This window comes from Mus caroli, chromosome 6 (assembly GCF_900094665.2).
Source record: "Mus caroli chromosome 6, CAROLI_EIJ_v1.1, whole genome shotgun sequence".
NCBI classification, from domain to species: Eukaryota; Metazoa; Chordata; class Mammalia; order Rodentia; family Muridae; genus Mus; species Mus caroli.
Genome location: NC_034575.1, coordinates 68,510,571 through 68,537,972, shown reverse-complemented (window position 1 = coordinate 68,537,972; position 27,402 = coordinate 68,510,571). Strand labels below are relative to the sequence as shown.

The 27,402-nt window shown below is 39.0% G+C and overlaps 1 protein-coding gene across 3 annotated transcripts in view; it reads left to right on the top strand.

Annotated features, from left to right (window-relative positions):
* The first annotated feature begins 5,401 nt into the window (after nucleotides 1-5,401).
* The window catches only part of Kdm3a (lysine demethylase 3A), a 43,502-nt gene continuing 21,501 nt past the window's right edge, over nucleotides 5,402-27,402 (top strand). Inside the window, exons 1-11 of one of the 3 annotated variants that reach the window (XM_021164263.2) lie at nucleotides 5,426-5,530; nucleotides 5,787-5,869; nucleotides 6,095-6,310; nucleotides 12,098-12,253; nucleotides 13,316-13,426; nucleotides 16,809-16,911; nucleotides 17,662-17,786; nucleotides 18,015-18,087; nucleotides 18,179-18,267; nucleotides 24,182-24,345; nucleotides 26,152-26,663. In XM_021164263.2, coding sequence (XP_021019922.1) covers nucleotides 6,125-6,310; nucleotides 12,098-12,253; nucleotides 13,316-13,426; nucleotides 16,809-16,911; nucleotides 17,662-17,786; nucleotides 18,015-18,087; nucleotides 18,179-18,267; nucleotides 24,182-24,345; nucleotides 26,152-26,663 — 1,519 coding nt within the window. In that variant the 5' untranslated portion in view covers nucleotides 5,426-5,530; nucleotides 5,787-5,869; nucleotides 6,095-6,124. Of the gene's footprint in view, nucleotides 5,531-5,786; nucleotides 5,870-6,094; nucleotides 6,311-12,097; nucleotides 12,254-13,315; nucleotides 13,427-16,808; nucleotides 16,912-17,661; nucleotides 17,787-18,014; nucleotides 18,088-18,178; nucleotides 18,268-21,357; nucleotides 21,411-24,181; nucleotides 24,346-26,151; nucleotides 26,664-27,402 lie in introns of those variants that run through there. The other 2 variants (XM_029478437.1, XM_029478438.1) reach the window with 2 other exon arrangements.

Below are 27,402 nucleotides of genomic sequence, written 5' to 3'. Positions count from 1 at the left end.
TAATGCAGGTGCAGGGGGTTGGAACACAGGTCTACAGGTGGCTATGAGCCACACACTCTATATGGGAGCGAGGAACTCAGCTCTGGTTCTTTGCAGGAGAAGCAAGTGCTCTTTACCACCAGTCATCTCTCCAGCTCTTTCAAATATATTTTATTTTAAAATATTGCCTTATTGTTAATGCATATAAATGTTTTGTTTGCATATGTGTGTGTATCATGTGCAAACCTGGTGCCAGGGACATCAGACAAGAATATTGGAGCCTCTAGAACTATAATTAGAGACCAACATGAGCTGCTAAATCAGTGCTGGGAATTGAACCTGGGTTTTCTGGAAGAACAGCTTGTGATTTTAGCCACTGAGCCATCGCTACAGTCCTTGAATGCATCTTAGAACCTCTCACTAGAAGTTCCAGATTAATGCTTAAAAAGAGGGTTTGTTTTGCCTTGTTTTTACCTTTGATTTTACCTTTAGGAAGAAGAAGTTAGTTCCTTGTTTATTTCTAGTTAATAAGTCACATCAAGGAGATAATTGTCTAGAGAGATGGTAAACAAAATACTTTTTGGAATATGGTAAGAAATACACTGCTGGAAACAAATCTACAATGTGTTTGTGATGGGTAAGCCCTAGGTCACTCTTCAGTATTAGATTCAAGGTCAATTACAACAGGAATTGCAAAAGCATATGAGTCCAGGATTCCTTTAAGTCACAATTAATGAACAGTTTTTATAGAATCAGGTGTTAAAGTTCTTATCCTAATGGTCTTTGATTCATTGAAGTTGACTTAGTAAATGTGCTCAGTTGTTCTATGGTTCATTCAAAGGCTATTCTGTACCCTGAAGTTCTTTGCCCCTCTTCTTTCTCTGCCTAGAGATTGACCTCTTACTGGGAAGGAGATAGGAGGGTGACAGAGATAGAGAGTGAGGAACTTTTTCTCAGGCTGATTCTCTCTGCTGAGCCTAGGATTAACTAACTGTATGTCTCCTCTAGAGGTCACACTGTAGGATGCATTTTACACTCCTGAGATCATAGCTGCTTCTCCAAGGCTCCAGTAGCAACCCTCTGTCTTCTTGTCCTAGGCTGTGGTTTATAATGAGTCCTGGGATGGCAAGCCTTGGATATATCTCATCCATTGTTCTGTGGTTCTTCATACCAGCCCTCACTCTGTAAATGTGCCTTTTTTTCTACTCCTCAAGTGTCTTACTTCAGCATACTGCCTTGCCAGAATCTGGACTGATAGAGAAGGAGGGGGCCAGGAGGATAGCTCAGGAGGTAAAATGTTTGCCTTGAAAGGAATAAGACCTGAGCTTGATGCCAAGAACCAACATAAATATGCCAAGAGCAATTTGGCAAGGTGGCCCAGCAAGTAAAGACACTTGCTGCGAGGCCTGAATAGACAAATTAGATCCCTGAAGCCACATGGTGGAAGGAGAGAACTAACAACCCACAAGTTGTCCTCTGACCTCCACATGAACATATACTAAACAAACAAACAAACAAACAAACAAACAAATAATGAAATTAAAAAAAAATTAAAATGCCAGGTATGGTGTCACCACTTGTAATGTTCCTATTCCACTTCTGTGCATGAATGTGGGAGGTCAGAGGACAGCTTCCAGGAGCCAGTTCTCTCCTTTCTTGTGTGGGTTCTGGGGTTAGAACTCAGGTCCTCAGTCTTGGTGACTAGCACCTTTACCCATTGTGCCATCTTGACAGACCTAATTATATATGTACTTTAACAGATAGCTTATCAAATGTACTTTGTCTTATAGCTAGTAATTTCACTTGTTTTATACTCAAAAAATTAAAAACCCAATGCATATAACCAATAAAAAAGTATATGTGAATATTCATAGCAACACTATTTGTGGCATCAAAAAGGCAGAAACAACTGAAGTGCCTATCTAATGAATGAATGAACAAAATGTGGCCTATCCACACAGTGGATTATAATTAAGACCATAAATATTATAAATCTACAACATGACCAGACCTTTAAAATATTTTGCTAAGTGAGAGTAGCCAGATACATATATTACATGATTTTATTCATATGAAATTTCCAAATATGACATTCTATAGGCACAAAAGCCAAGCTAATGGTTGCTAGGATTTGACAGCTAAAAACAATGACCGTTTACTGTGTACAAAGGTTCCTTTTGGGGGTGATGCAAGAACTCTGGATCAAGACAGTGGTGTTGATTACAGTTGCTAATTTAAAGCGAAAAACTAACATGTGAAAACAAAAACCACACTGTAAACAATGCTGATGGCCACTGGCTAGTTCCCTGCGTTCTGATGTGGGCCTTCATATACCACTAGCCGGTGTTACAAGTTTTAATATATTTAGTGGGCCATATAAAATATTTTTATATGCCGGGCATGGTGGTGCACGCCTTTAATCCCAGCACTTGGGAGGCAGAGGCAGAAGGATTTCTGAGTTCGAGGTCAGCCTGGTCTACAAAGTGAGTTCCAGGACAGCCAGGGCTACACAGAGAAACCCTGTCTCAAAAAAACAATAATAAATTTTTTTTTATATGTGTGTTAAGTAATGATAATGTCAAATGCAGTACTCTTTTCCAAAGTGCGTTGGCAATCTTTTGGTACATCTAGAATTTTTTATTTTTTTTTCCAAGTACTCTGAAACTTCAATATATGTCACATTCCATTTATTCCTTTTACCTATCTTTTCTTTTCCTTTTTTGATGTTAATTTTTCAGACACAGTCGCAGATAACCCTTACCTGCTTTGAACTCCTATATACCTGAGGCTAGTCCTGAATTCTTGATTCTCCTGCCTCCACTTTCCAAGTGCAGAGATCAGTGGGTAAAGGAGCCATTATGCCTTGTTCTTTTTATTCATTTTATTTACTTATTTTCCAATTGAAGTACATTTAGATTATTTCCATTTTTCTTCCCACATCCACCAGGTGTGACTTGTACAATGTTGACTACTAAAATAAATGATCTTATCCTTTCTTCCAGTCCATATTTGTTAGCAGTTTTTTCAATATACACACAGGCACATACTCATACACATACTCACACACTGGTTTCTAGGAAGCTATAAAAGTTTTAAGCTCATGAACATTCAACTTCCTTTTAATGTTTCTGGCAGCTCTGAGTATCAGAAATACAATGGAAAATAAGAGAGGGTAATATGGGAAAGAATATTATTAAAATGGATTACATATGAAAATGTCCAAATGAAATCCATTATTTTATACAATGATTATAGTTAATAGCAAAAACCATGATTGTTTTCTAATAACTCTACTAAATAAAAGAACTTTCCATCTATGTTTGTAAGTATTTTTTGTTGTTATTTAATTTTTTATTTGTTCAGATTTAGTAATAGGACTTTGTAAGTTCATAAAGTACACTGGCTATCTCTCCAACTTTTCTTGGTTATGAAATCATGAATAAAACAAAAATGTGTGTGTGTGTGTTTTAGTAGAATTTATGCCTAAAACAAAAATGTCTTTTGTTTTAGTAGAACTTACGCCTCAGCAGTTATTTTCCAAATTATGTGTTATGTGATCTAAGTCCTCCACATTTTCTCGTTTTAAAATTTTAAACTGCTTATTTCTGAGATAAATGGATTTATAGCATTTACTGGGATTATAAGCTGTCAAAACTTGTTTAGTACTATTAACTTAGTTCATATCTTCAGTTTGAATAGTTCAATAATGTATTTTATAGACCCAATCCTTTATTAATAGATTTCTTCCTTTTATGCTTTTACTCTTAGTCATATGCCATATAACAACATTATGGCAAATGACACGTGATATATACAATAGTGATCCCATAAGGTTTTCTCAGTGACTTGGTAGTTTCTGTAAGGACACTATGTTATCAATGTGATGAAATCATCTAACAGGCTTTTCTCAGAATATATCCCTCGTATTAAATAATGTATAACTGTATAGAGATGCTAATGTAGTTTTCCTTTGATTAGTCTTATAAAATTTTTACCCTAATAGTTTCAAGCTTCTTATTGCTGTACTTTTCTTATGTCAAAAAAATTTTTAAATACTAAGTACCTCTCCATGTTTATTTATAAAATTAACCCATTTATATTTATTGTAAATATAAATGGACTTATTCCTGTCGTTTTATTTTTAACCATAATTTCTTCTTCTTTTTTTTTCTTGTTCCCATTTCTGCCTTTTGTTGAAGTGGATAGGTTCCTTCATTCCATTTCCCACCTCTTAATGGTTTGAATATCATAAATTCAATTCAGTTTTATTCAACTTCAGCATTATTTAATCTTTAACATTCTAATGTCATACATTCAAACCAAATATTTTTCAAAATAAACACCTGGCGCTAATTTGCATTGTATAGCATTCCCTTATACATTTTGAACTTTTTCTGAATTCTCATTTTCACACTATTAAAACTAAATTTCCATTCATTTTATAATAAAGATTGTGATATTAAAACACCAGGCTTCATAAAGAAGTCTTCAGTTATTCATTTAATTTTCTGATTCAACCAAGAATCCTCTGGTCCAAACCACAAAACCATCTTTTCTCTCCTTTGTCTTTCAAAGTCACCTCTTCCATTATCACTTTTATCATCAACTCCATCTACTTTTTCAATTTCTTTGTTGTTTCAAAAGTCTTAAATCCACTTTACATTTTCTTTAAAAAAAAAAAAAACCTACATCCCACATAGTTTTGAATAGATGGTTTGCCTCTAGATTTAATGAACATCGTTTTCCAGCAACTCAATGCCTTTCTTCATTTATCCTTCAAAATGGCGGACCTAGACAGTCATGATCAGTACCACGTGCGCCTGCGCCTCCAGCGGCCATTTCACCCATCAGCCCAAGCTCCAAGAGTCCGCCCCTTCTAGCGCCTGCGCAGGAGCCCCCAGAGCCTAGTCGCTCCTCCCCCTCTAGCTGCGTACGCCTGAAACCGCACGTCCCAGTGCTGTCCCTCCCCCGCAGGCTGTGCACCGCCCCCGCCCCTTTCCCGTGAGATTCTTCCGCCTGGTGGAAGGTCCGTCTTCGCTCGACAGCCTACGCGCTTCAAGTGCAATCCAATAGGCGCTCATGATCCTGGGTCTCCCCATTCAGTCTTATCTGTGAGCCTGTGTGATTTTCTTCCTGGCCTCAAAGTCGATAACCGATTCGGCGGGACTTTTTTGCGTAGCGCGAGGCAACAAATGGAAGAATGGAGCTGCGGCGGAGGGATCTTCCGACCGCGTTCTGCGCGCTTTAATGGGGGGTCGGCTTCGAGTCGTTGCTGGGAGCGGGGGAAGGGAGGAGGCAGCCAAGGAATTGTTTTTTTTCCTCACCCCGCCCTCTTCAGCATAACCAATAGAAACGAAGAATTTCCTTGGCTGCCCCGCCCATCCCCCGCGACTCAACCAATCATCGGTGGCAGCGGCTCCGAGGGGGCGGGCCCGGGAGGCTGTGCGTGTCTTGTGAGAGAGAGCTCTTGAACCAAGTCAGAGCTAGAGTCGGCTGGGCGGCTGGGCTCTCTTGCCGCCGTCGCGGGTGACTCAGGGAGGCGGGAGGCGGGGTAAGCGCTCCGCGGGCCTCGGCTGCGGGAGACAGAGGGAGAAGGGTGAAGGACCCGCGCGGGCGGTCGCCGCGTCTTCTCGGTTCAAGGCTCAGGACGGGCGGGGGTGCGCCCGAGCCGGCGGCCCGGAAGCGGGGGGCGGGGGCGCGGCAAGTGTCGAGTCGCGAGCGAGTCCACGGCGGCTCCGAGGCCGCTCGGGGCGGGGATCGGCCGCTGAGACGGGCCCTAGGCACTGAGGGAGCCTTTTCTTTAACAGGGCGAGGGGACGAACACTTAGGCAAAAGCACTGGCGCTGCAGCTCAGTCCTCCCTTCTCTCTCTCAGTGTCCAGCTTTGAAAGGTTTGGAAAAAGCGAAAGTTGTTGGGGCGAGAGGGTCACGCGGCACTCGGGCGGGTGTTTGCGGGGGGGAGTGCTGGGGGGTTGGGGAGGCGCGGGTGGCAGCTTGGGGCGCGGAGTCCACCTGCGGGGGTGTCACTCCACCGGTCCCCGTCGGCGCTTCGTCTCTTCGGGCCGCCTCCGACCTCGGCCGCCCCCCATCGCATTTTGTTTTTGTGCCTTCTGCAGGGAGGAGCCCTTCCTGCTGGCGTGGAAACCATGGTGCTCACGCTCGGAGAAAGTTGGCCGGTATTGGTGGGGAAGCGATTCCTCAGTCTGTCCGCAGCCGAAGGCAACGACGGCAGCCAGGACAACTGGGACTTGGAGCGCGTTGCTGAGTGGCCCTGGCTGTCGGGGACCATTCGAGCTGTTTCCCACACCGACGTTACCAAGAAAGACTTGAAGGTAAAAAACAAAAAGACTAAAACAAAATACAAAATCCCTAAACAAACAAACAAAACCGTCTTCTGGGGGGCTGGGCAGTCAGACGGTTTTCCCGTTACCTTGGTAACGGGACAGTTGAGCGCCCCTCCCTCCCTTTTCTGAAATGGGCCACTAGAAAGTTGGCAGGTGATCAGAAGGTGCAGAACTCTAGACCGTGAAAGTCTTTGAAATGGGGTGTAGTGTCAAGGTGTATTTGGCCTAGAGCTCCAGTGGCCTCAGATTAATAATGGGTTTAGGATTGTTCAGACATGCTTCATTAATGCAGGCGCTGGGTCCCACTGGGACAGTCTGATTATGCCCCCAATGGGAGGAGTATTGTTTATTAGTAATACGTTAAACAAGTGGATGACATTTAGAATCATTGAAGGCTAGCTTGAAAGTGCTTTTAAAAAAGACGATTTCAGATGGTGATGTCCCTCTTTCTTTCTTCATTCAACTTTTTAAACTTTACAACTTGGAAGTGAAGTGTAAATGTAAGGGAAGGAACTTAGTTGTCTTTATCTATTTAGTTCTGTTTGGCTTGTTCTGGTGGTATTTGCTGAGGTATGGTTAGTAAGGCAGGAGTAGGTCCCTGGTTGTTAATGAGGCTGGGTTGGTGTGGCTACAGCCATATATGGAAGCCTTGGGTGGAGCTGTCCCATATAGGGTGTTTGAAAGGAAGGGGAGAAATGGAACTTGTGTGACCAGTTAACACATTCTGGAACCTTTTTCAGTTAGATCTTTTGAAAGGAATGAATCCTACTCTGTGATACAAGTATTGGTGTGAAAAAATAGTAGGGAAATAACCAGTGAGGAAGCCATTGTGCCCACAAAGACTCCTTGTGCAAAAATCATCTGAAAAAAAGATTCCTAACAAAGGCTCCATAGTGATAATAACTTAGAGGAAGCTTGTCAGGACAGACTATTTCTACCGAGTAATGGACATGCCTCGGAATCTTCTGTGTTTTTGCCCTTTTCTTGAAAACTACTTAAAGGAAGCAGGTTTTAGCCATTGTCAGTTAAATGTTGATTTCTGAAACACTTCATTTGAACTCAGGCTTGACAGTGCATGCCTACACCATCATGAGTCTTGAGAGGATCATTGGAAAGGGTTACTTGGGTATGTGTTTTCAGAGTTCCCACCGTGTGCCTTGTCTACATGTTGTAAGAGTGACCACTGGGCACTTAACCACAACAAGCATCACAGTGACCACTAACAATATACTCGCACTCGGTCCTTAAAGCAGCGCATTCGGCTACAAAGCACTGTTTGCTGTTGATCCCATGTTGCTGGGGAAGACTTGTACCTAAGGAGACAGAGTTTTTAGTAGTCTATGGACCCCATCCTTAGAAATTAACATATCCAGGAAGTTTCCCTGCAGGGATGTCCCCCTAAGCCATCATACTGCTTGGTCAGAGTTGTGCCATGCTGTTACTGCTTATACTCTGAAACATAACTTTTTTCCTCCATTCTACTTATTTTACCAAATCAAGTTTTAGAGATAGGTGTATGCAGATGACCAACCTATTTGCTTTAGGCTTTTACCTTTCTACCTAATACAGGCATTGTGTACTAGATTTCAATCATGGTTGTGGTTTTTTTCCTTGTTGTTTGTTTTTTGTTTTGTTTTTCCTGTCAAGTTTAAAAAAGAAATTGTAGTACATTTATTTGATCTAAATGGGAGCAATATTTAAACTTTATCGACCTTAGTTATTGGGAAGTTGACAGGAGACTAGGTTTCCTTCTCTTATGACGAAGGGCCTGTTGGATTTCACATGTAAAGTTAAAGATCTTTTCATCTCCATCCCTCTTGACCCCCCACCCCACCCCCAAGCCTTTGAGAAGGAGCTTCACTTTCAGACAAGTCTTTGGTCCAGGCTGTTGTAATTAGCTATTAAATAATGACAGGAGGACTTGAATCCATTTTTGGCAGTGTGTCTTCTAGGATTTCAGTTCAAGAAAATTTTTGTTTTGCCTTGCTGAGAAACTTTTACAACTCAATCATTTTGTAAGGTGCAAATTGCTTCCTTTTTTCCAAGCATTTATCACTACATTCCCTAGTTGAGTAGCAAAAGTAATTAAGTTTAGAGAGCATGTTGTATTTAACAAAAATGTATCTTAAAACTCTAACCAAGTTACATTCAGTGAGATTAAAGCAAGAGTCAAGTAATTAAAGCCATGTTTACATCTGGGCTTAGTGATCTTGCAGGTTTGGAGGGTGTCTTTTCTGGTGGAGTTACTAGACTAAATGCAAGCGAATTTCAGGTTGAGTGAGTGGGACTGTCCATTTACTGCTAGTGCAAGCCTAGCCTTTCTAGACTTGTATCTGGATGAAGGAATACAAGGTAAAGGCTGCCTAACATTGTTTCATCTAGAAAGATACTTTGTAACAAAAGGATTTTAAGGATTAGAAAAGCAATATAAAGAGTAGTGGACTCTGAAGAGTTAAAGAGTGTAGTTAAAGTAGGTCATTGTTAAATAGTTATTCTGTGGCAAGTGTCTTTAGAACCCTTCTAAGTATCCTACTAGGTAAGATGGGTTTTTTTGTTTGGTTTTGGTTTTGGTTTTTTTGTAGGAATTGAGATTTAAAGAAGTTAAATAACTGTTCACTCTTTTCTCCAGACCTCAGGCAGTGGCTTTAATATCAGTTAGAGTGGGGTTAGGGTACTTTACTTGGCATGTTTCTTTGTGTCTAACACCTGGAACTTTGTATGTGTTTAAATACTTCAATGAATAAATGAAGGTCTTGGGAGACCTTTTCTTTTACTATGGGGAAACAGGAATAACTTACTGATGAGTCAGTGGCCATTTCCTAGTTTTAAGGACTTGTTATATTTAACCCTACTGTTTCTTCTTGAGGGTGAAGGATACATTTGCATGTTGGGAATGTCTTCTACCCCTACCTTGCCTATATAGGTCTTTAGCGTCTTTAAGTCTGCTTTCTTGAGTTTTCTGCTCCTTCCTTTGACTATCTTTAGCAAATAAGTATATACAGTTTCTTACTACTGTCAGCAGTTGGATGCTCTCTGTCCTGTTGCTTGTTAGAACTGGAAAATTATGAATCCCACTGCCAGCAAAGCTATGTGAAATTAGAAACTCAATAGCACAGTGCAATAAATACTGTTTGCCTCTTATAATTGAATGTTAGGCTGTAGGATTTTCACATAGCCATTGCACACACACACATGTGCACACTCACTGGATTCTTTTTTTTACTTTATGGGATGGTGAAACTTCTAGTGAGTACTGTATGCATTGTAGAGCTGACATTGAGTCAACACATAATCAAAGCTTCTACACTAACACCACCATTTTCTATGTTCCTACTCTGAACTTGGAAACATTTTACTTGGCATTTTCAATGGTTTTATGATTAAATACCCAGGTGAGATGAGTTTAAACCAGAACTGGTAGGTTTGGAGAATAGCTTGATTAGATGTAACATTACTCCATGTAACATGCAGACTTTATTTACTCTTGGGAGAAAAAGTAGCTTGAAATATCTAGAACTTTCCAAAATCTAATCAAGATATTTGATAGACTAATAGGTACCACTTACACTCTACTAAAAGCAAATGTGGAAAATGCAGGTGGTGAGCCATAGTTTGTTAGCGTAAATAACATTTGTTTGTATTCCCATGGAAAGAACACAGAAACCAGGTAGATTGATCAGCTCATAAACTTATGTGAGTTCCTTTAGTTATCTTTTCATATCATCTGATAGAAATGTTGGCAGAACATCTTGAAAGGAGTGCCTTCTATTTGATAACTTGAGACAGGTTTCATGTACTTAATTTGTATCTGAAGGAGACCTTGAGCTCTAACCCCTTGCATTTCATAAGCATGCCTGACTTTTAACTCAGGACCTCAGGCATGCTATACAAACTTCCACTAGCTGCTAAAAGATATATGTGGTTTTGATAGGAAACTAAAAAAATGTTGAAGAAAGCTCATGAGTTTTAGATTACAGTACAGATTTTGTACAAGTCATCTTTTTTTTTTTTTTAAAGCCAAAGCTAGTATGAATTTTAGCCAAATACAACGTAATACTTTAAAGTTATGTAGATTTGTCCAGCCACTGGCATGGACATCTATAAATGCAACCCAACAAAAATTTTATAAAATAGTAGAGTTTTTTTGTTGTTCTTCTTTTTAAAATCATGATTGTATTGTTTTGGGAGTTGAGGTTTGTAGATGGTGATGCCATTTTGCAGTTTAAAATAATTAGACAGTTTTCAGTATGTAAGGTTTTTTTTTTCCTTGTAAGTACTTCAAATTCGAGAGTTCCAGATCCTCCTGTCTCTTCCCCTCCACTGTAATGATAGGCACATGTTGTCTCAGCTTTTTATGGTGCTGGGAATATGAAATCAGTCCTTATGCTGTACCTCAGACTCCCCAGGCCTGTATCATTATACATCATATAGAATAATTGTTCTTGACCTGAGGTTGAGGTTAGTTGGTTTCCTTATATTCTCACATTGACTTTGTTAATATAAAATCATTCTAAAAGGTTTATCAAAGCTGGGAGTCAAGCCCCAGATCTCTAATCTGTACTTTTGTTTATGGTTATCTTTTTTCCTGTTTCTGATACACAGAAATAAAAAACAAAACTGTTGGTGAAAGCTGGGTAAGACTGATGTGAACAGATTCAATTCTGGCTAGGAAGTCTTGAACATGAAGTTGGTGTTAGAAGTTGTGTGCCACTGTTGAGTACTAGAGACCCAACCCAGGTCCTCAGTAAGAACAGTACATGCCCTTTAACTGCGGAGACATCTCATCAGCCCAGTCTTAGTGAGTTTTTAAAAAGAACTGTGTAGACTAGTCAAGGTTTAGTATTAGTGTTGGCAGTATTGAGGTGGAAATTCATTGCCATCTATGTAGATAAGAGAAACAAGATAGGAGACCAGAGAAAGATTGTTGATTTATTCATTTTAATAATTTGGTTAAATTGTTTAATTGTTTGCCCGTAATACATGATGGTAAACAAAGGCAAACAAACTTTGACCTATTAGAGTTTATATGTCAGTCTTCTACAAAAGAACTGTGCATGCCCATTAGGAAGAAAAGGTACAGATGTTTTCATTCCATCTACTACAGCAGGTGTTGACTCTGGTAAAGAAAAACGTCTTCAAAGAAAGGCAGATGAGTGGAAGCAAATGATCTAGTGATCTCACTTTTTCTTTCTTTCTTTTCTTTCTTTCTTTCTTTCTTTCTTTCTTTCTTTCTTTCTTTCTTTCTGTTGTTGTTGTTTTGTTGTTGTTGTTTTGAGACAGGGTTTCTCTGTGTAGCCCTGGCTGTCCTGGAACTCACTCTGTAGAGCAGGCTGGCCTCGAACTCAGAAATTTGCCTGCCTCTGCCTCCCAAATGCTGGGATTAAAGGTGTGTACCTCCACTGCTTGGCCTTAAATCCACTTTTAATGTTGACGGAATTAACAATTGCAATGGAATAAGCATTTCTTTTGGGTTTCAAATTCCTTCTAACTCTTCAAGTTCATACTCTAATTACCATATGTAAAACCCTTCAATTGAGGGTTCTTTGAGTTCTGGGCTTTCAGAGGTCATCTTGAGGGCACTGACCCTAAATGCTCTGAACTTTTGCATCTCAAAGTAGTCTGAGAGCTAAGGCTTGATCCCTTTCTGATTATCTATCATAAATATTGTAGGCTTTGAAATGGAGGCATACCTGGTAGAAACATCATACATTCAAGTAGAGTAATGGAAGCATACAACTTCAGCATTCATAATTGAGTTTGCTTTGTTGTGTTTAGGTGTGTGTGGAGTTTGATGGGGAGTCTTGGAGAAAGAGAAGATGGATAGATGTCTACAGCCTTCTCAGAAAAGCATTTTTAGTAGAGCATAACCTGGTTTTGGCAGAACGAAAATCACCTGAAATTCCTGAGCAAGTTATTCAGTGGCCTGCAATAGTGAGTAAAACTTGTGTTTCATTGAACTGACAAATAGAGAATATTTAATCCATTTGGGGTGAAACAAAGGAGATATAATGTCCCTTTGAAACAGTAGTGTAATATGTGTAGCAGTGTGGAAGAGCTAGGGGAGCACTCAGGACCTTCTGCCTACCCTGGTTGGAGCTCTATGACTAGGCAGGTCCCATGACTTTTTAGGACCTTTTAAGAAATCAGGATGGAGGTAGTAAGTAGCAAGACAGATCACACAGATCTTTGCTTTGGTTAGATGGTCAGCATTTTAAGAAAATTGAGGTTTGCTGCTGATTTTTTAAAAAGTGTGGCAAGTGCATTTTGACAGGCAGCACTGACTGGACTCAGTGGGCATTAATAAAGAAAGAGGATATGAGGAAGGCGGGAGTGGGAAGAGGGAGCTCAGAATATGTTGTAGCTTTAAAGACTAAACCCATACAGGATTTCACGTTGCCTACATTGTAATTATGGAGCAAAAGTGATGTATGGGTCTGGAGAGGACAGCCCAGACAGATTGCATGGGACACAAGCTGGAGCTTGAAGGAGGAAGAGTCTGGTATAGAGTTCTTGGAGACGCTGGGAAGCAGATGGAAAGCTGCCAGATTGTGCAGGATGCTAGCAAAAGTTCAGAATTTGTCTCCGAGTGCAAAGCTACTATAGCTGTTTGAACAATATAGGGCTGTGGTTGTTTCACCCCTTGTATTTTTACAGCTAAGAATTTTCTAAAAACATACCCTGTCTCTCAGAAAAACATGTATATACTTCTTTTCCACATCAGTTTTTGGGAAATCATGGATCTGTAGACCTGTGTGTTAATAACTTCCAAATGGACATCTGGTTTAAATTACTCGGTTTAAATAAATGTTGTAATCTGGTGGCAGCATAAATGTTAGGAAATCCTTGTAGTAAATAAAAACTTAATGGCTTTGTTATTTCTTTATGTGTGGAAAGTTGTCAGTTCCTGCTTCCAGAATGATGTCAGTATAGTTAGAATGACATAACAGTTTTTTGTTCTATTATTTGTTTGTTTGTTTTTGTTTTTGTTTTTAGATGTACAAATCTCTACTAGACAAAGCTGGCTTGGGAGCCATAACTTCTGTTCGGTTTCTTGGAGATCAACAAAGTGTATTTGTTTCCAAAGACCTTTTGAAACCTATACAGGTAAACTATTGGAATGGTATTTAACATACAAATAGAAGTTCTTTTAATGTGAGAAGTCAAATGCTCTTATTCATTGCCCTTGTGCATATGCCTTGTAGGGAAGAAATTTAACAAAGTTGTTGTATAGCATCTGTTAGATAGCCTGTGATTTTGTGCTATCTCTTCGGAATTAAAAAGATAATGGTATCACATTGATGATGTGTGGTGTGGAAAAAGGTAGGTGATATCAAAGTGATTTTTTAAAGTTACTGTTTATATAGGTATGCTATATGCAGTCTTCATTCATGAGTCTTAGCTTTGCCTATTTGCTCAAATGTAGCTATAAACCCCAGTTGCTGTTACCATTCATGGCCCTATGTGGAGTCCTGCACAGAGCAGCAGATTTCAGCTTCCTAATGCCAGTCTCAGCTGAAGTCACACACAGAGATGTCTTCTGCATTTTTACTTCAGCTTTGATAATATAAAGAAATTTGATTGTGCAGATTAGAAATGGTGTTTTTTTTTTTTTTTTTTTTTTTTTTTTGGTTTTTTCGAGACAGGGTTTCTCTTTGTAGCCCTGGCTGTCCTGGAACTCACTTTGTAGACCAGGCTGGCCTCGAACTCAGAAATCCGCCTGCCTCTGCCTCCTGAGTGCTGGGATTAAAGGCGTGCGCCACCACACCCGGCTAGAAATGGTGTTTCTTTCCCACTCCATTTTCATCCTTTGCTTCTTTTTTTCTTTCCTTCTTTTTGTCTCCCCCCACACCCCCACTTTGTGTGTGTGTTTATGTAATTTCATTATTTTAAGTGTCCTTAAATGTTACAATGCTGTCTGGTGCAGGAAAGTATTGAAGAAGGAAATATACATTAGATTACTAAGTTTGGTTTAGCCATGAGGTTCAAGGTTAATGGATCAGTAATATACCAAGGAAGATATCTGTCTTTGAACCGATAAACATATAAGATAAAATTATTGCCTATTGATCAGTTGATGAAATGTGACCAGAGGTTCATAAAACCCCTGTATTTCTCCTCAGAGCAGTTGTTCCATGTTCCCTAATTCAACGATCTTAGCAATTTGGTAGTCAGTTCTTACCATCAAGGGTAGTCACAGTGCACGTCCAATCAGTTTGCAGAACTCAGATCTTTTTTACAATAAAGCTCTTGGATCTTTCTCGTAGGTGATTGGTAAGAATTTGTTAAAAGGGAGGAATTGCTAACAGTGATACAGATGTTTTACTTTCTCAGTAATAAGAGTAGTTTTTATTTCTGGGCGTTGCTTTTAGAATTTATATCTTCATGTATCCTAGCTTTTCAGTGAAAGACTTCTTAGTTTTGTTTCTTAAGACTGAAAAATAGAGGTTGAAATTTTTATTAGTTCTTAGGGAAAATGCACTGTGGCTGTCAGCATAATTTATTGAAGGAGCTATAATATGTATGTTACTTTTTGCTAAAGAATGGTCAAAGTTCATTTCTTTAGGGCATCATTCTGTAAAATTCTATGGTGGAGGATATATGATTTATCTGCTTGCTCTAAAGTAATGTAGGTTGCACCTGAAAAATCCTTTGACATATGCAGAAGTTGAAATTGAAACTCTTGTGGTTTGCCTTGACATTGAATATGATAATCTGTGAATAAGAAAGGGTTTCTAAATGAGCTGGCATATTTGTTGGGCCCTAAAAAACTTCTGGGTGTAACCTATTCCATAGCCCACCACTAATTAGCTCTCTGATGCTTTGTTTCTAAGAAGAATGAGACTTGTTTCTCTGCCCTCCCTGTTGGGTCTTGCAGAAGATGCTTTGAAGATCCAACTGAACCTCTAAATAATGGCTTTCTAGACCTTACGGGTCTCAGACATCTTGTTCAATGAGACTTAAATACTTGCCTACAAATTAATATTCTCGTCCCTCTTTATGGACCATGTTCTTATTTGTACCTGTTTTTAAAATTTTCATTGTGATATCATAGAATGTGTATAAGACACAGTACTTGACTTGACCCAATGTTTCTCTTGATATACTTTACTTTCTTGCTTTCAGGATTTCTGAAAGCCAGTGCTTGGTGACTGACTGCAGTCATTTGACTCATAAAACTTACCACTAACTGAAATCTGCATTTTTGCCTCTTCCTGTTCATGTTTGAGTAGTTTTATAATGCTTTCTGAAACACCTCACTTAAAGAAATCAAAGAAAGCAACAACAACAACAAATTCTGGGTGAACTAGAGTTAGTCTGCCTCATTGGAGAGCCCTGTGCAGCTATCTTTGTTGTTTGGGAGTAGGAATTGGAGATTCAACTGTAATAGCAATAAATGCATTAAGTAATAACACCCACACCTGAATGTTTATTAGGGATTGGCTTTGAGCATATATGGAGCCTCTAGATTTTATCTGATGTTAACTTGGCCAAAGAAATGTAGTTTTTTTTCTAGCATGGCCCCTTACTCTGAGACTAGTTGTTTACAGTGGGAGAAATGAGTGAACCATTCTTGGCTACCAAGTCATAGGAAAAAGCCTGCTACTTGAGGACTCTGTGTTTAGCAGGTTTCTTTTTTTTCCTTTGTCCTGTTAGAAGTTGGGTTTGGCAGGTTACTCCTATTGACAGTTTCTGTATAAATTTATCATAACTGGGTATGCACGCAAAACCAGGGAACTGTGGAATAGTGCCAAGAATGGAGCGACTGCCAAGAACAGAGTGTCTCAGAAGAGGCTTACTCTGGAGTCTTAGGCTATTCATTCAGATTGTCTGTTTGTCCCTCCACTTTTTATAACAGGAAAAGTGCATTTAGAATACTAGTTAGATTACATGAGTTTGTGTGAAATTTAAAACAATTTCAATGAACTAACAGTATGTACCTGCCTTGTGTATTTTCTGGGTTTTCCCATCCAAAGGGTTTGGGATATAGAGTATTTTTAAATTTGGATTGATTGGTTCGATTTGTATATTATTCTCATAACCAAAATTACGTCATGTCGACTCCTAGTATATTTTTTGAATACAAATTTTTATTAGTGTGTGTGTGCCAGTTGTGGTGTGAGTGCCCTTGGAGGCTAGAAGAAGGCATTGGAACGCCTGCAGCTGGAGCTGACAGGCACCTGACTCTGCCTCTGGCAACCAGACTTAGGTGCTCTAGCAGAGCGGCAAGTGCTTTTAATCCCTAGCCATCTTTCCAGCCTGCCTCTCATAGTTCATCAGTGTTCCTAACTTGGGTGATTTAACTTCATTCTGTTAAATACTTGTAATTGTTTAGTGCTTGTGAGGTTTTGACCTATTCAGTTCACTGGAGTTGCAGTCGTTTGTTAGGTACAGTCAAATAGTTAGAAAATACTGTTTAATCTGAACCAATTTGAAACATTCAACTCTTAACCTTTATAAACAACTCTTTTGTTCTTTGATTTTACAGGATGTGAACAGTCTTCGGCTTTCCCTTACTGATAATCAGACAGTCAGTAAAGAATTTCAAGCTTTAATTGTAAAACATTTGGATGAAAGCCATCTTTTACAAGGTATGTAAATAATCTGCTGTTGACAGTTCATGAGTTAGCCAGTGACAGGCCTATATATAAGAAGCTAGGATTTAGACTTTTCACTGAAAGAAACATTTTTTTTTTGAAGGAAACATTTTCTTTTTGATGTTGGTAATTGGAAATTTCTTTTTTAATCTAAAATATTTTTAAATTTGCTGCTACTTTCTATATAGTACTATGTGACCAACAGATCTTTTTTTTTTTTTAGGCTAAAGCTCCTGGAATTTTGAGAGTTCAGAGGTAGCACTTAACAAAACCCAGCTATATTTTGGCATAGACTTGCTGTATTTGGAATTTTTGTCATATGAAGTTTATGATATTTGGGAGCTAGACAATGGTGTCTCATGCCTTTAATCTCAGAGGCAGGAGGATCTCTGAGTTTGTGGTCAGCCTGGCTACACAGAGAACCCTGTCTCAAAAAACTATTAAAAAATAAAATAAAAAGAAGCTATTATGTGGTAATCTCTTTTTTCTATTTACTGTTACTAGTTTCTCAGTCATCTTCATAGCTGTAAGCTTTGCTCTAGTTTCTTTTCTTTTAACCGTAGCTTTTCACCCCTTAGCAGTTTTCTTGTTGACTCCTGCATTAGATCATTTTAAACTTTCAGAGGATAGTGAGTTCACTTTGGATGAATTGTTAGCACTTCTTGGTCCCATAGAATATGATAATGTAAATATATTGCCACACCTAGGAGAGAGAATGGAACTCTTTTCTCTTTTTTTTTAAAGGTGACAAGAACCTTGTTGGTTCAGAAGTAAAAATTTATAGCTTGGACCCATCTACTCAGTGGTTTTCAGCAACTGTTGTACATGGAAACCCATCATCCAAAACTCTTCAAGTCAACTGTGAGGAGGTAAAAGCAGTGATAATTGATGTCATCCTACAGGGTAGGGTACTGTGCAGAACAGCTGTGTTCTTCCTGCTAAACCCTCCTTTTATAAAATGTTAAAGTTAGAAACAAAAGGCATTACAGTTGTTGTTAAATGAAGTTATTTGTGTGGTATCCTATTGACATGTTGCATTAATTTGCAATTGTTTTCAACATTTACATTTCTTCCAGTATCTGTTTTATTTTTTTAAGATTCCAGCACTGAAAATTGTCGACCCAGCACTGATTCATGTTGAAGTTGTACATGACAACTTTGTGACATGTGGTAAGACACACTGATTAAACCTTTCTTCTCTTTTTCTTTCTCACATTAAGTGAAAAAAGGAAGCCTATGTACTCACTATTCTATATTATAGGTAATTCTACAAGAATTGGGGCTGTAAAACGCAAGTCTTCTGAGAATAACGGAAGTTCGGTTTCTAAACAAGCAAAATCTTGCTCTGAGGTAACTGATTTATTTTTGTCACCGTGTGAAACATTGTTTAACTTTAATATTGCATGTTAGTCTTTAATAGTGATGGAGCAGTTTGTTCTGTTCTTCTGTGTTGTCTTGTCTGCTGCTGTTACAAGTTCCAGATCTTGGCCATAATTTCTATACTCAAGCAGATGGAGATAATATAAGTTTTGGGTTCACTATTTGGGTGTCTAAAAGTTTCATTTTTTTTAGTTATTTCTTTAAAATTTGCAGTATATGACAATTTTACTATTAGAATTGGTTCTGAAAGTAATTGAGTTGTATAGTTAAATTGGAAATTTGCCTGGCATGAGAGGAAGGGAAGAGCCTTAGGATTGTGAGAAGGTTGTTGAAATGGGACCCTTAGCTTGTGATGACTTGCATTGCTCATTTGTGATTAAGCATACAGATGTATTACCTTTTCTGAATAAATGGCTGATTAATTTTTGGCTCAAAAAACTGGCTTTTATAGATGCCATGTAAGTTCAAATGTTTTATTTATTTCTCTTCTGAAATACTCTTTGGGGCTGTTTCTCATTTTGTCATTAGGACCTGTTACAGGACAAATAAATTTTATAGTTTAGGGATTCAAATGCATATGTGTTAAGTGAATAATTTCCCACATTATTATGTTCTAGGTTAGAATTCTAAATTGACTAGAATGATACCAAGCAGACTGCTTATAGGATTTAAGAGAGGCCCTTAAATGTTAGGCTATTAAGGCATGGAGAATAAAGTCAAGGAAAGATCTAGCTAGGGTTCTGGATCAAAGGCGGAATAGACTACAGCACCAGGATGTGCTAATTTGGGAGTCTATGGCCTTTCCTGCACCTTTTGTCTGTTCAGACAAGAATTTTGATACTTCATCCAGAGGTTCCTGAATCAAGGTGATGAAAACCTTTCTCTTCCTTGCAAATGTCTAGGCTTGAACCTCTTTAGTGGAGACTCAGATAGTTCTGGGAAGAATGAAGAGGTCGTAGTAGAAATTAATTAGAAATTAATATTATGTGTCTTCATTTAATTTCAAATATACCCATCTATGAAACCAGAAAGATGGTGTGTTTACTATGTGCTAGATACCTGGAGGACAAGAGGCATGGGAAGAGAAAGGAAGCACCTTCAGAGGTGGAAGGGATGCCTTAGTTTAGTCTTGAGTGTATGATGTGACTTGGGAGGAAGTAATAGTAGAACATGGGCACTGGTTAGGTTGATGGAATTAGCTACTATAAGAGGTTGTGAAGTGAGGCAGTAACCTAAAAGCATAGCATTAATTTGGCTTGGTGGAAGACTAGATGTTAGGGCTGAATAAGTAGGGGAAGATCCAATACAGTAACTGAACTGAAAAATGTGGATGTTTGCGCCTTGGAGCACACCAATTCTAGTTTATAAAGCTCAAATTATGTGGTCAGGTGACCATGTATAGTACTGTGTACTTCTCGGTATAGGAGGGTCTGAGCTGGTTAGAGATCCTTATTCTAGAAGAAATGGATAGTAAGTCTTTTAGGGAAGAAATATTAAAGGACTATAAACAGAAAATGATTGCAGTGCTTCTTATGGTTATACTCACAGAGGATCTTGCCTGGTAATTCTGTGTTGATAGAGGCTGTGTAAACGTGGGTAGAATTATAGCCGTGAGAATTTGACGTTGGTTGAATTGTTGACAGTCTGTTACAGAAGTGAGTAAAGGCCAGTTGTCTGCATGCTACTTGTTCTTGAGAATGGATCAGCTTACATAGAGGTGTGAAAAGAATGAGTGTCAGGTGGGGAAGGGGTCAGGGAATGGGAATATATATACCTTGTTTGGACATTAGAAAAATTGTTCTGATACGTTGACAGAATTGGGGTCAGTAGAGACTTCTTGGGTGTGTGTGTCAGTTCTTTAGGGTGTGGCTAGGGCAGTTAAGCCTGGTAAGCAAACAGGTTTAAGGAGGCCCTTGTAAAGCGTGCTGCTGCATAGTGATCCTCTGCCTGACTCCCTCTGCTAGGGAAGGAAGCAAGACTTAACCTTTGAGCACAGCTGTACTGTCTATTCATGCTCAGTAAGTTTGTGTGATCTCACACTCACTGTTGGACACAGTAGAAACTTTAAAACTTAAGCCTGAGCTCTAGCCTAGAGATAGATTGTTGATCTCTACATGGATAAAAGAACCACAGTCCATATTTTAAAAGTATCAGCGTTTATCAGGCACTTTTGTTGTCCCAGTTACTTAGAAGTCTGAAGCAGGAGGATCACTTGAGTTTGGGTTATAGTGTGATATGCTCATATGCTTAATGTGGATGTCCACATTAAGTTTGTCATCAATATAGGTGAGCTTCTTGGAGTGGGAGACTAACAGAAAAATACCAACTTTAGTTCTTACACTAAAGTCATACTACTCTAAAGGAAGTTGGAAGTGTTGATTTTTATTTGAGTGTTAGTGGCTTGAGGAGCCTGGTGCTATTACTTTAAAAATTTATGGTTAGTCAAGAAAAATAATAGAGAAGAAAAGAAATGGTAGCCATTCCTCTGAGCACCTTCCTCTCGTCCTTCCTTTCATGTATTACAGAGGCCTGGAATGTCTCTTTTGAAACTAAAAGATTATTCCTTGATTCCTTGTGAATATTTTTCTGTATCAGTATTCTTTTATATTTTTATATTCTGGGTGATTTTTATAATTGAGAAAGTTTTAGAAACACTGGTCTGACCTAGATTTTATGAGAACTGAAGAGGTCAAGAAACGAATGAAAACAAGCAGTTCTTGTAGATGTGACGGGTGAGTACAGTAACACACTTGGCACCCTTCTCCCAGTGCTTGCACTTCCCAAATACAGTGGCACTGGTACAGGCTTACTCATAGCGTGGTCTTTGGAAGACAGGAGCTTAGGATTAGGTAGGTGAGACGTTTGGCTGTGGTGTGGTTAAGATAAACATGTTTGCCAGTGTGACATCTGGCTCCTTGAAGGTCTTCTCTGCCTAGCAGACTATTCCTCAGAGTATGACACTGCTTGGTTAACTAGGAGAGTCTGCTGAAGAGTGAGCCAGCAGTGACTTTTTTAGAATACTGTCGTACACTCAATTATATTATCTCCGTCTGCTGGCAGGGAGGAACTATTGCCATGACTGGTATAGAAGACCTTCAGGGAAAACTCTTCAGGTAAGAAGAAACTTTGACCTTTGTCAAGTCAGAGGCCAGTGCAGAAGTGTGTGCGTGAAGATGGGCTGTGGATCAAGAGTTGTGTCTCTGTAGAGTCGAGTCTTAGGCAGGGTATGGAGAGGTATTCATTCTTCATTTCCTAAAGAGAAAGAACTTACAGTTAAGGCCCATTCTGTTGCACAGTCACGTAATTGAGAACATCTGTACAAGATTTTATTGCTTTAAGAGAGCTTATCTCTAAAACTGATTTTCCTGTGTGCCAAGTACTGTAGTGAATGTTACCATCACTATATCAACAGGAACAGTGGCTAAGAAGTGCCAAAAACTTGATTTCAAACCAAGGTTTGATATCAGGATCCAGTGATTTTACCCTCTGTGCTGCTGCTGCTGCTGCTTTTCTCCAAATCCTTCCCTTTTTGTGGTGAATCACCATTGTAAAAGGAGCAGATTCCTCCTCTTTCCCCTCTCCACTCTATCTCCCCTTCCAAGGAATATTGACTGCATACTATATAGGAGATACTGAGGTACTGTGGTGAGCATTCATACTGCCTAACCTCTCAAGTAACTTCTAATACTTATCTATAACTACTTAAGAAGATGAGGCACTGCTTGCTGTGTTTGTCTTTCATCTGGTCATTCATACATCATTCCACCAGGGTTCCTGACCAAGCCTTATGTCTGATTTGATGAGTTCAGACAGGAAATAAAGGAGTGGGCCTGTGTCCAAGTGTACATTGTGAGGACACTGAGAACAGCTAAGTAAAAGACTTTCACAGTGTGACAGGTGCTGTAGAAAGAATTTAGATAAAACTAAGGAGTGGCTATAAGACACTATTTTACAGTGAGTAACCTGACATTTTGAGGACATTAGTCAATTTAAGAGTAAGAAGATGGAACCAGGCAGCCAGTGAAAACAGTTGGCAGAAGGAATAGCAGGTACAGAGCCCAGACTAGAAAGGCGTTTAGCATGAGTATTTGAAGAGAAGCCAGTTGCGTTGAAATACTGTGGGCAGAGAGAAGGGCTCCTTGAGACGGAGTGATAGTCGCCTGAAGACTGAACCGTATCGGATTCTAAGCTTGCTCTGTGAAGGGTAGGAGCGTCAGGATTGCGATTAGCAAGAAGGAAGAGAAGTCAGACTAGCCTGGGAGAAACAAAGTAATGATGTCACAGAAATGGAAAGATCCAATGGCTACATTGAAAATGGAGACATGATTAATTGACTTTTGATTGGATGTCGGGAATGAGGAAGATGGGGAGTTTCTTGACTTAAGCAGATTGATAGATACTGTACAGAATAAAAATATATGTATCTGTAGTTTATAATCTGAATTTTGAAGTTCATTGGTTTCGGAGTATAATAAACATTAGTACATTAACTCTAGAAGTATTCAAAGGAAGGGAGATGGCAGATGGAAGAGATAGTTGATAAAAGGAAACGGTGAATAATTGTTTTTAATGGTTTGGTAATTCAGCTTTTGGAGGCTACCTATTTAATAAGTGATTACCAGAGAACTGTATGAAAGTATAGTCAAAAGCACCTTTAAAAAAATAAACTAAACTAACGTCTTTATTTAAAAGAGGTATAAAGTTGACTGACCCAAGAGTGTAGTCAGTCAATGCCCCTGCCCTAACAAGCAGTACAAAACCAACAGGCAATCAACGTGTAACCAAAGTTGAGTTGACAAAAATAGTGTCAGAAAGAATCAGATACTTTAGGACCTAAAAAAGTATTTAAAACAACGCCAGAATTTTTGATAATTAAAAAATTCTTATTTTTGGGTGTCTTTATTCTGTGCTAGATAGTCTTCGAGGCTGCCCGAATAAAAGAGAAAATGATTTATGAGTAGACAGCATTTAGTATGTTGACAGTTCTCACGTTTTAAAAACTTGAGGAAATTTCTGTTATAGTTTAGATGTTACTAGGTTTGGATTTGGTGAATACAGAGGTAGTGGCAGGATGACATAGGAGGCATAGGACTGATGGGCAGATGCATTTTACGAGTAAGATGGTAAAATTAGGTAGACTAACTACACAGTCAGCCATACAAAAGTGGTCTAGAGTTTTTTGGTTTTTGTTATTTTCTTATAGTAGAAAATTTTGTTTCTATACCTAATATAAATATATGGATCCAACTTTTACTTTTACAAAGGTAAAATTATATGGAAAGGGAAGGGGGAAAATATCTTAGCTTTTTCTCATAGGCCAGTCATGACTTAATATTTTTTCCAGCTTGGGGTGACCTTTGTGATGAGCCACATAAGAACAAGAATCGTGTCCTCAATCTTTATTGCATTGCCAAGGCTTATCGTGGTACCCAGTAGGTTCCACTGCCTACAAGAGTCCTAAGTGGTCTGGTCTCCTGCCAATCTACGCAGTAAGTGCGTGGTGGGCACTCAAGTCATGTCCAGATGATTGCATGTGAAACAGCTACCATTGAAGCTGTCACCTAAAAGTTCACCTCTATGCATTACATTAATAAAGCAATTGCCACATTTCTTCCTTACACAGTAATAGAGTTCTGAAAAAGATCAGCTTGTAATCTTACAGGATTACTTAAGTTTTGTGAAAAACAGGGTGCTTTATTTATAGATATCACATAAGTCTCCTTGGTATTCAATTTATTACTTGTTTATTCTGCTGGTCTTTATTTGGCAATGGTATTGTGCTTACTTAGTATTAAACAAAGGAAATTACCTTTATTTCATTAACATATGATAATTCCCCACTAGGGGCTTTGTATTTAATGTCTGTTGGTTTGGTATCTTTTAGGCCTCTCCCAGTATGTGTCCTGTACAGTCTGTTCCCACAACAGTGTTTAAGGAGATCCTGCTTGGCTGTACTGCAGCAACTCCATCTAGCAAGGACCCAAGACAGCAAAATACTCCCCAGGCAGCCAATTCTCCACCTAACATTGGAGCAAAACTTCCTCAAGGGTGAGTAGTGCTTTGTTCAAAGTATTCAGTCATAGAAGTAAATCATTGTTTCTGTCTCTGATATTCCTGGGGTATTTTCATGGGAGCTCCTTGGAACAGATTGACCAGGGGCCTTCAAGTATTAGAGGCACCCAAACATGGAGGAAAAGGGAATGAATTGGTTGTAAGTAGAAGACTTTGATCAGTGAGGGTGTGAAGGAGAGGGCGGTGTGGTTACAGTGAGAGTTAGCCTAACATGCATTGAATCACAGTGGTAGTCAAAATGTGGTTATGGAGGAGAGCTGAGCATAGATATATGGAACCAGGCTTGCCTGTCAGGTCACAGGTGAAGAATACAATGTGCAGCTTGGAATTTTAAAGTAGACTGAGGGAAGGATGTCTTGTGAGGGAGTGAGTGGTAACTTGTACTTGGCAGTTGATACAGACTTGAAGATATGGGTCAGAGTGACTTTAATGTAGAAAAGTCAGTTAGGAACACAGCTGTAAAATAGTGTAGGACAGAAAACATTAATTAACTAGGAAAAAAGTGGGTGGCAGCCTGGTATAGAGCTTGGAGACAGTGCCCAGTGTTGGTTGGCTTGTGCACAAGTCTGCACACACACACACACACACACACAAAGACACACATGCATGTACTCACATGCGTATGTATGCTTGAAGGGTGAAACAGTAGGAAATTTAGTGATATCCAAACAAAGATTTCTAATTTAAAAGTGTAAATGAGAAATATTTTTCTAGGATGAAATCCTGGGTTAGAAACAACAGCAGTGGCAAAAGAAATATTATAGAAATAAGAGCTTTGTGTTTGGCTAAGCAGAGAACTCTAGTATGGATTCCCTAATAAGTAGTGGGAGGGGACTAGAAAGATGGCACAGGGGCTAAGAGCACTTGTTCTTGTAGAAGACCTGAGCTCAATTCCCAGCACCCACATGGTGGTTTAGAATCATCTATAACTCCAGTTCCAGGGGAATCCAAGGGCACCAGGCACACAGGTGATGAGGTGTACATGCATGCATTCAGGCAAAACATAAAAAAGAATAAATCTAATAAAAATAATATACTGTATAAAGATTGAATTTTCAAAGAATAAATAAAAATATTTTTAAAGCAGTAGAGGAAATAATAACTTCCCATGTACAAGCAAGTAATTAGTTTGTCCTATTTGCTTTGGGTCCTGGCCACTCATGGTGGCTTGTTATTAATAGCAGAACAAGTGTTTTATGCTGCCTGTGGTTTGTAATGTTAAATTTATGTTTCATATTTGAGGAGATTTCTATTGTTTCTCATATACATATTATTTCTGATATACATTTAAAGCTTTATGTTGATATATGTGCCTTCCATGAGATTGAGTTTTCAAGTATTGGTAAGCAAGAATACTAGTTTTCTCTTTCAAATTTAAATAATTTTTGGTTTTGTTATATAAGAAATTTTTTTCTGAAGTAGAAAACGACATTAAATAATTGGCCTTATGTAGACTTTTAATTTGATACATTAAAAATATATGAATTTCCTAGCTGCTCTATATATGTCCTGGTTCCATATGACAATGTTTGTTTGAGTAAAAGCCACCGTTCATTATGCTGTAAGAAGCAGGGGTCATGAGCATGCAGGGAACATGTAGAATGCATTTTTCTGAGTGTGTACGATACTTTTCTCAACCCCAGCTCACAGAAACCTTTCCAAAATTTTCTATCACAACAATTTTCTTTTTTCTGGCTGATTGCCATACCAACAGCCTGCACCGTTTTTAGGGTGATAAGAGATAAGAGAGATCTTGATGCTACTTTTCCTACTGTTTTTCAGATGTCATAAGCAGAACTTACCAGAAGAACTTTCTTCCTGTCTAAACACAAAACCTGAAGTACTGAGAACAAAACCAGATGTCTGCAAAGAAGGATTACTTTCTTCAAAATCTTCTCAGGTTGGAGCTGGAGACTTGAAAATTCTGAGTGAGCCCAAAGGTAGCAGTATCCAGCCTAAAACAAACACTGATCAGGAGAGCAGACTGGAGTCTGCTCCACAGCCAGTCACTGGCCTTCCAAAGGAGTGCTTGCCTGCAAAGACTTCCTCTAAGGCAGAACTGGACATTGCCACCACTCCTGAACTGCAGAAGCATCTAGAACATGCAGCTTCCACATCCGATGACCTTTCAGATAAGCCAGAAGTGAAAGCAGGTGTCACTAGCCTTAATAGTTGTGCAGAAAAGAAGGTCGAACCTTCAAATTTAGGTTCCCAGTCACAGAATTTAAAGGAAACTTCAGTAAAAGTAGATAATGAAAGCTGTTGTACAAGAAGCAGTAATAAAACCCAGACTCGTAAGTGTTTCACATCTCAATTGGTAAATGATATGTTTCTTCCCTGTGATAAAAATATGAGAATGACTAGAAATTTCCCCCTGCGGGCTAGTATATGTTTTTATTAACATTTTCATGCTGCAGGAACTCCATACTCTGACTTAAAATGGGTCAAATCTTTTTTTGGTGATTTCTTTGTCTTCATATTGTTGCTGTCTTTGTACCTGTGCTCTCACACAGGTAGTTCAAATATATGTCTTTATGTTGTGTCATCCCTATCCCCTGTGTTCAACACTGAGCACAGTTTGTAAGGTTAGGTCTTGGCGTACTCAGTTTTCAACCTAAGTGTTCTTAGTGCAGAGAAGATGGTACACCATAAGTTGAACATTCCTAATCCAAAAGTTCATAACTGTTTTAAATTCAGAAACTGTTTGAGCCACCAACAAGATACCCCAAGTGGAAAAGTCGACTCTGACTTCAAGTGGTAGAGTTGTATTAGCCATGTAGGCACACTAAGAAATATGTGAATTGTGTTTGGTCTTGGGTCCCATTCCAAGCCATCTCAAGTAAGTATATGCAATAGTCAAGCCCCAAACCAACAAATTGACAGCACTAGTCATAAGCATTTTGGGTAAGGATTATTCACGTTATACTGTAGTAGATGCCCATTCTAATAAGGGCATCGTAATCAAAAGTGCTGCTACTGGGACCTCAGCACGCCAGAAGGTCCAGAGCTGTTACAAGAAGGTAACCTTTTGAC